The 8151-nt window shown below is 41.7% G+C and overlaps 1 protein-coding gene across 1 annotated transcript; it reads right to left on the minus strand.

Moving 5' to 3' along the window:
- Positions 1-1363: 1363 nt before the first annotated feature.
- Positions 1364-3312, minus strand: MSGN1 (mesogenin 1). Its single transcript, XM_056856898.1, has 2 exons — positions 3161-3312; positions 1364-1916 (listed from the first exon to the last, which is right to left on the minus strand). The coding sequence occupies exons 1-2, from the start codon at positions 3310-3312 to the stop codon at positions 1364-1366; spliced, it is 705 nt and encodes a 234-aa protein (XP_056712876.1).
- Between the last annotated feature and the right edge of the window lie 4839 nt (positions 3313-8151).

Consider the following 8151-nt stretch of genomic DNA (forward strand, 5'->3'; position numbering starts at 1 on the left):
CAGCCAAAAGGTAATACATAAAATTATCTGACTTAATAGAACTGCAAAACTAATATAAATTACAAAATTAGATAAAAGTCTAATGATATTAAAATGTAAAATATTAATACATATCACGAGAATTAACTTAACATCCTAATATTTCTAAAAGCATAGCAAGGTTTAATAATTTTTTCCATCCTATTTTTGTGTGTTTTAATTGCGATGGCGCATAATTTGGTAGCTGGGAGCAAAAAGTGTGGAGTTTCACCTGTCAGGAGCCTCTTAATTAGGAAACCAACAGACTGAAGAATTTACAGCCTTATTAAAATTTGAACATATGACATATAGACAGCAATTTCGTGTCGACATACTTTTAGATATTTAGGAACCTTTTACAGATGCCTATCTGTGGACATGCTACCATTAATATTATATTTTTTATTTCTATTTTGTTTGGGGGTTGTGTTTTTTTAAAAAATAATATATTAACTAGTAGATGTCAATATTAATTGACATCTACTAGTTTAGACTGGAGTAACTCTGCATAGGATTGCACTGTCAGTGGCCAGTTACAAATCTGTCCCATGTTTATAAAGGAGTAAATGCTTTCTGGCTGAAATAGACCTAAAACATTATACTGTTTATTGGAAGAATAACAATCTTGCAACTAATTACTGAAATTTGACAAAAGGTAAACAACTGCTAAATAACAGTAATAGTAATGATAAAAATAATAACAATAGGAAAATAACTACTTAGTATTATGAATCAGTAAACAGAACTTAGATGGAAATGTCTTTTTTTAAATTTTACTTTCAGTCAAATAAATTTTTTTTTGTAACTACTGTAGCATATAGGTTTTTAAAGACTATCCTTCAACGAAGTATACATACTTTTTTCCTTCCTGCTAATACAAAGAGCCTACTAACCAATACACATGATTTCAAACATGTGCATTTCATTTAGAATCCATCGATGAACTTCTCAAAACGTATCCCAACATCTGAAATTGGGTCAGCTAATAACAATAAGGAAGCAGAATGGTGGAAGATAAATCCCATCAGAGTCAACATCGCATAAGAAGAACATAAGAAGAGCCAGGCTGGATCAGGCCAAAGGCATCAAGTCCAGCATTCGGTTGGCACAGTGGCAAACCAGCGGGATGGCTTCTGAAACCTCTGAGCTATTCTTTGCTGCATCCCAGAACAACCAAGGTCCTCTTTAACTCTGTCACTTCAGAGCAGGGGGGGGGGGAAATCTTCTGTGGAATAAATTCACTGTTATCCAAAAAAATTTAAAATGTCCTTTTCCTGTGGATGAGGGCTGGGAAGGGAGCCTGGTGCTTTTTTTTTGGTCTGGGGTCTTAAACTCCCAAGTCTCGTCAGGGCATTTGTGCCTGTTTGACGCTGTTCAGCAGGTCTGTGAGCTCGCCGATGTACTTGATGGTGCACTTCAGCGTCTGTATCTTGGTGAGAGGCTGCCCTCTTTGGCTGTAGACAGGAGGCAGATAGTTGCGCAGAGTGTGAAGCGCCTCCGCCAGGGCCCTCATCCTCAGCTTCTCCCTTTCGCTGGCTTTTCTCCTGCGCTGGGCCGACATCCTGACCTTGGGACCTTTCTGGCCCTTGCCCTGCCCAGGGTTTGGTAGATAGATGGAAGGAAACTCCACCAGGGTATACCCCATCAAGCTATTGCTGCTGTCACTCCTGCTGCTGCTGCTGCTGCTGTTGGCGCAGGGGACCTCCACAACAACCGGACAAGGAGAGGATGAGTAAGATTCAAAGGAAGGAGACGGAGACAGGCTCTCAGGGGATGGACACTGCCGCAGCACCACAGTTCCTGCGTTGCTCTTCCAGTCCCAGGAAGAAAGGAAAGGCGAATTCTCGGAGCTCGCATTTTCTCCCATGCTCACCAAAGTCTCTCGTAATTTCTCCTGCCTGGAACAAGGATGTGGGAAACCAAGAAGCAATCCCTGTCAGCTGCCAGCAAGAAAAAAGAAAGGTCTGTGGTCTCAGCCTCGAGAGACCCTTTTATGAGGAGGGAGGGGTGGGGTAATAAGAAGTGACAAGATGGGAAACAGTGTCAGGGTGTGGAGAATTCAAAAGGACCCAAGTGCTAAGATGGAAAATGAACTCTTGATGTGCTGCCTTCTCTATGATAATTATCAACCTTCAGCTAAAACTCATTTAATCTAACAGGCGACAGTGAGAAGGGAGGGGGAGAATTATCATCTTGTAACGAAAGCCAATTGAGCCTTCTTATCTACATTTAACAGTGCCCTGAGGAATAACTGACACCTGGAAAGGAAACAGAAAGAAAAACAGGCCACGGGTTCAATGCCCAGGTTTGAATTTTACTTGATGGAATTAAGAGTTGAAATGGTCATGGACTAAAAAGAAAAAAAGAAGACTTCTATTGAGTAAAATAGTTCAGGTAGAATTGTTTTAAGTAAAATACAGCCCACTGTAGCCAAAGGGAGGCACTTCATTACCCATGATGATCCAACACACTCCACATACAAAATACACCAGAGAAATACAAAATATTCCAGAGTTTGTATCTCAGTTTTGTGTCGTTTCAGAATAATTCAGAATATAAACTGAGAACATGTCTGAGAACGTTGTTTCCCAATATACATTTTCAAAATATTTAAATGCCCCATTATGTTATTTTCTAAAGTTATGAAACACATTTAAAAGGCTTCTAAATTTATAATACCCCTAGTCTTATCTAACATTTAGAGAACTTTCAATAAAATAATACATCATGCAAACTTGTGGACTTCTGGAAGCAACAGTGATAGCTAAACTGGTTTAAGTTAGGATGAACATTCCCCAAGGGTGTTTTCAGAAGTGATACTGGTTTTGCTAAGTACACATGAAAGGAGGCTCTGCACTAGAGTTGCCAACCTCCAGGTGGGGCCTAAAGTTCTCCCAGAATTGCAACTGATTTACAGAGATCAGTTCCCCTGGAGGAAACGGCACCTTTGGAGGGTGGACGGTATGGCATCACATCCCCACTGAGTTCAGTCCCCCCAGACCCTGGCATCCCCTTCCCAAATCTCAGGAATTTCCCAAACCAGAGTTGGCAACCCTACGAAACACACTGGGATCAAATAGCAGCAGCAGCTATATGCCTTTGTTCTGTGCTAAGTCCTAGGATGGAGCTCGCCCCACCATACCAATGCTGTGCTTCACTATGCCCCGCAGGGTAGAGAAAAGACCTCTGCTCCATACCTGGCCACTGAGCAGCCCAGGTGTGCTCAGTGATGTACTCTTCCTTGGACAATGTTGGAAGTTCACACATCCATATCCCGGTAGTTCCAGCTAACATATTGTGGAGTGCGAGGAAGGAAGGGCACTGCCAGCCCTTCTATGCCAACACTGATTGATTGAAAACATTTATATCCTGCTGTATCTCCTTAGAGTTAAGGCAGCTGACAATGCAACCAGAAGTTACAAGGCCACAAAAACATATCCATGAATAACATAGAAAAGGAACACATGGTAAAAACATTTTAAAGTATAACTTAAGAAGAAGAAGAAGAACTATCTAGGGTTGCCAACTGCCAGGTAGTAGCAGGAGTAGCAGGAGATCTGCTAATTCAACTGATCTCCGGCCGATAGAAAAGAGGAAGGCCCAACAAGAGATGGATTGACTCAATAAACGAAGCCACAGCCTTCAATTTGCAAGCTCTGAGCAAGGCTGTCAAGATAGGACATTTTGGAGGACTTTCATTCATAGAGTCGCCATGAGTCAGAAGCGACTTGACGGCACTTAACACACACACACACCAGCCAATAGAGATCAGTTCACCTGGAGAAAAATGGCTGCTTTGGCAACTGAACTCTATGGCATTGAAGTCCTTCCCCTCCCCAAACCCCACCCTCCTCAGGCTCCGCCCCAAAAATCTCCCGCTGGTGGCGAAGAGGGACCTGGCAACCCTAAACCTATCCTAGGCTTTCACCGTAACCCCCCACCAACCCAGCAGCATTTTTGGATGCAGTGGGTGGAAGGAGTCAGGGAAGTCCCCATTCCATGCAGGGAGCTCTTTCCGTGCACAGGAATTTTAGATGGCAAGTTATATTGGAGGGAGGCGTCCAAAATTCTGTCTTCTATATTTGCAAAGAATATTTTGCAAATGTGTATCTAAAATAATCTCATATTTGTGTGGTACAATTGCCAGTCTAGGATCAGGGAGACCGATGCTTGAATCCCCACTCGGCGATGGAAGCTTATTGAGTGGCCTTGGGACAGTCATTCTCTCTCAGCCTAACCTACCTCATAAGGTTGTTGTGAGGCTAACAGGAAAGAGAGGAGGAGGATGTAAGCCGCTTTGGGTCTCCATGGTGGAGAAAGGCCAGGTACAAATGAAGTAAATAAATAACTATTACTGGGAGGTATACGAATATCCGCTTTGGATAACTTAGTGCTGGATTCATTTTACTGCACAATAAATTAAATACTCTTTCTACATACCTTAAGGACTGCCTTCTCCCATACGAACCTTCCCGCTCCCTCTGGTCATCCTCAAAGGCTCTGCTTTGGTTGTCCCCACCATCTGAAGCTAGACAGGTGGCAACCTGAGAAAGGGCCTTCTCCATCGTGGCACCAAAACTTTGGAACTCCCTCTCCAGGGAGAGTCATCTGTCTCCCTCTATCAGTGTCTTTTACCAGCAGGTTAAGACTTTTTGGTTTCATCGGCATACCCCCAATAATGGTGTTGTCCCTTGTTCTAGGGCTGTGTGTTCATGTTTTTTTAATTCAATTTATAAATTTAATTGTATTTTTATTTGTTTAACTGTTTTCATGTTTGCCACCTTGTGGACCCTTATTTGGGTGGAAAGGAGGCATAAAACGTTTTAAATAAATAAAATAAATTAAATGCTGTAGGCCATTGAACCTGACATGGATAGCCCACGCAAGCCTGATCTCGTCATATCTCGGAAGCTATGCAGGGTCAGCATCTGGATGAGAGACCACCAAGAAATACCAGGGTTACTATACAGAGGCAGGCAATGGAAAACCACCTCTGAAATCTCTTGCCTTGAAAACCCTATAGGGTCACCATAAATCGGCTGTGACTTGATGGCAAAAAACAACAGACAAGCCATAGGGGGGAAAAATCGAGAGATTGTCATTCAGCTTTTCTGGTCCGTCCATGTTTTAAGGCATTTTTAAAGATAGGTATAAAAATAATTATTTGAGTCTCTCAATTTCTTCTATGTCATAAAAATCTAGGAGAAGTCCCTTTTGTCATTCAGCAGTTTCATAATGTTGACAGTTTTTTGAGTTATGGATCTAATATCATAGGTATGCTCAGTGACAGTTTAAAAACGATGAAGGCATTTTTTTGCCTGAATGATAGTTTTGTTTTTCTCTGCTGTAATTTATTAAGCTATCTGAAAGTCTTCCTCCGCTTTGTATAATGAGGAGTTCCTTAGACATATTTCTGAATATATAATTAGAGACTAAAGCAAAATGTGTGTGTGAAATTATATTATTAAATAGGTTTCTCCTTGAGCAGTTGCTGGCAATTTTTTTATGCAAAATAAAGTGGATAATTCACAGTGGGTAGCCTTGTTAGTCTGTCTGCAGTAGTAGAAAAGAGCAAGAGTCCAGTAGCACCTTAAAGACTAACAAAAATATTTTCTGGCAGGGTGTGAGCTTTTGTGAGCCACAGCTCACTTCTTCTGAAGAAGTGAGCTGTGGCTCACGAAAGCTCATACCCTGCCAGAAAATATTTTTGTTAGTCTTTAAGGTGCTACTGGATTCTTGCTCTTTTCTACTAAAATAAAGTGGGTAATATCACAGAAAGTTTTGTTTTATTGCCTTCATATTCTTCTAGAGAAATAGTTAAAGCCCAAGATAGAAAATCTTAGATGATACAAAGTGGTAAACTTCATCCAAGATAGCAGAGCTACTTCTGTCCGTATCAGCTGACTCAGTTGACTCTTACAATAAACTATTTATTTATTTATTATGAGAGCCAGCGTGGTGTAGTGGTTAAGAGCGGTGGAGGACTCTAATCTGGATGACCAGGTTCGATTCCCCACTCCTCCACAAGAGTGGCGGACTCTAATCTGGTGAACTGGGTCGGTTTCCCACTCCTACACATGAAGCCAGCTGGGCGACCTTGGGCTAGTCCCAGTTCTCTTCGAGCTCTCTCAGCCCCACCTACCTCACAAGGTGTCTGATGCGGGGAGAGGAAGAGAAGGAAATTGTAAGCCGGTTTGACTCTTCTTAAAAGGTAGAGAAAATCGGCATATAAGAAAACAATTCTTCTTCTTTATGAATGCTAGACCTATCTTTACTAGCTAGGGTTGGCAATCTTTTGGTGGGGCCTGAAGTTCTCCAGGAATTACAACTTATCTCTGCACTACAGAGATCGGTTCTCTGGAAAACCTGGAAGTTTTGGAGGGTGGATTCTTTGGCATCACGCCCCTGCTGAGTTCCCTCCCCTCCTCAAACTCTGCCTTCCCCCAGGCTGCCCCTCATAGGTATTTCCCAAACCAGACATGACAACCCTGCTAGCCACCCATATTCAGCCATATTACAGACCATATCTGCATGCATTTCTTTCTAATTATATATATGGCGACTAAAAATAAATAACAAAACTGCTATGTTTAAGAATGAATTTATCTTCCGAGATTAAATTACTATTTCAGTATCCAAAATCATTATCTGGAAAGGATGACAGTATTCTCACACCTCTATGGAGTTTTCTGTATATTCTAGAATCAGTTTACAAATTCTACCCAGATGTTCACCATCCTTAAACTTTTGGAGAATCAAAACTCCCTTCGTCAAATACTGACATTAGATATCTGACTTTCAAAAGCTTATACCCTGAAACTCTTGTTGGCCTCTAAGGTGCTACTGGACATGAATTTAGCTCTTCTACTATAGACCAATATGGCTACCTTCTGAAACTATCTTCATGCAAAGTAGTACTGGTTGGAGTATCAGACCTGGACCGGAGAGAATTCGGCTTGAATCCCCACTCTTGCCATAGAAGCTCACTGGGTGACCTTGGGCCAGTCGGTATCTCTCAGGCAAATGTATCTCACAGGGCTGAAGTTATGAGGATATAGTGGAAGTGGGGAGAACCATGTAATTAGCTGATTTGGGTTCCCTTTGGGGAGAAAAATGGGATATAAATAAAATAATAATAAATCCATTTCAGACACAGAATTATATAAGTTCCTTCTCCTTTAGGGAGAATGTTTATGAATTTACTGTGTCTATACCTTGGTCTTTCATTTGGAAAACCCAGAGTAGCTTCTGTGGAGTTCCAAATAGACTTCCATACAACTGCTGCTCAGATCCACACCTCCTGAGCTTTAGCAATGGTATAGCACTGGATGATTCCTGACTAGATACAGAATTCAGTGAGTATCTCAGTGTCTTGTGCGAAAAAGGCCCAGAAGCTGGATCACACAAACATTTTTGAGGTGTGTCACCACTAGGGTTGACAACCTCCAGGTGGTACAGCAAACTATTCACTAATGCGATAAGTTGGTTATCAAGAAAAAATCAGCACTTGGCTCATATCTAAACACATATATTAGAAGGAGAGATGCAAATAACAAGGCAGTGCAAATATCTACAAGTGAACCGTCATCAAACAGGAAATAAATACCTAACAAGAGTACAAGAAAATGTGTACAAGAAATCTATGTGCAGGTTTCCTTCAGAGTCCAAAAGACACTTCATGTGACTAAAAAGTCCTTGTAAAGGCAAGCCCTCGAAACCAAGGAAGAAATCTTCTTCATAGATCTGTACTGGTGAACAGACACTTGGAACAGCAATCCAAATGGTAGCTGTAATGTTTTTTTTCTGACGAGGAACCTGCTGGCACGAGCAAAGGAAATGTCTTCCAGGTAACTGACGCTTTCACCAATAATGGCTTCTTCAGCCTTATCTTCTATGGCTGCATAGCAGTCTTCAACAAGTCACTAAACTTCAGGTGGTAGCTGGAGATCTCCTGCTATTACAACTGATCAGTTCACCTGGAAAAAAGGGCTCTTTGGCAATTGGATTCTTAAGACATGGAAGTCCCTCCCCTCTCCAAACCCTGCCCTCCTCAGTCTCCCCCAAAAAAACCTTCAGGTATTTCCCAACCCAGAGCTGGAAACCCTAGTCACCACCGTGTTTTGTGAATGCTGT

The sequence above is a fragment of the Euleptes europaea genome, chromosome 10, assembly GCF_029931775.1.
Source record: "Euleptes europaea isolate rEulEur1 chromosome 10, rEulEur1.hap1, whole genome shotgun sequence".
NCBI lineage: Eukaryota > Metazoa > Chordata > Lepidosauria > Squamata > Sphaerodactylidae > Euleptes > Euleptes europaea.

What these genes read in the sequence shown, in the direction of transcription:
- MSGN1 (XM_056856898.1), bottom strand. Translation starts at nt 3,312, where the DNA reads ATGTTAGCTGGAACTACCGGGATATGGATGTGTGAACTTCCAACATTG. An exon ending in CATAGTGAAGCACAGCATTG is followed by an intron (nt 1,917 to 3,160) that starts GTATGGTGGGGC and finishes TCCTTGTTCCAG; the next exon opens with GCAGGAGAAATTACGAGAGA.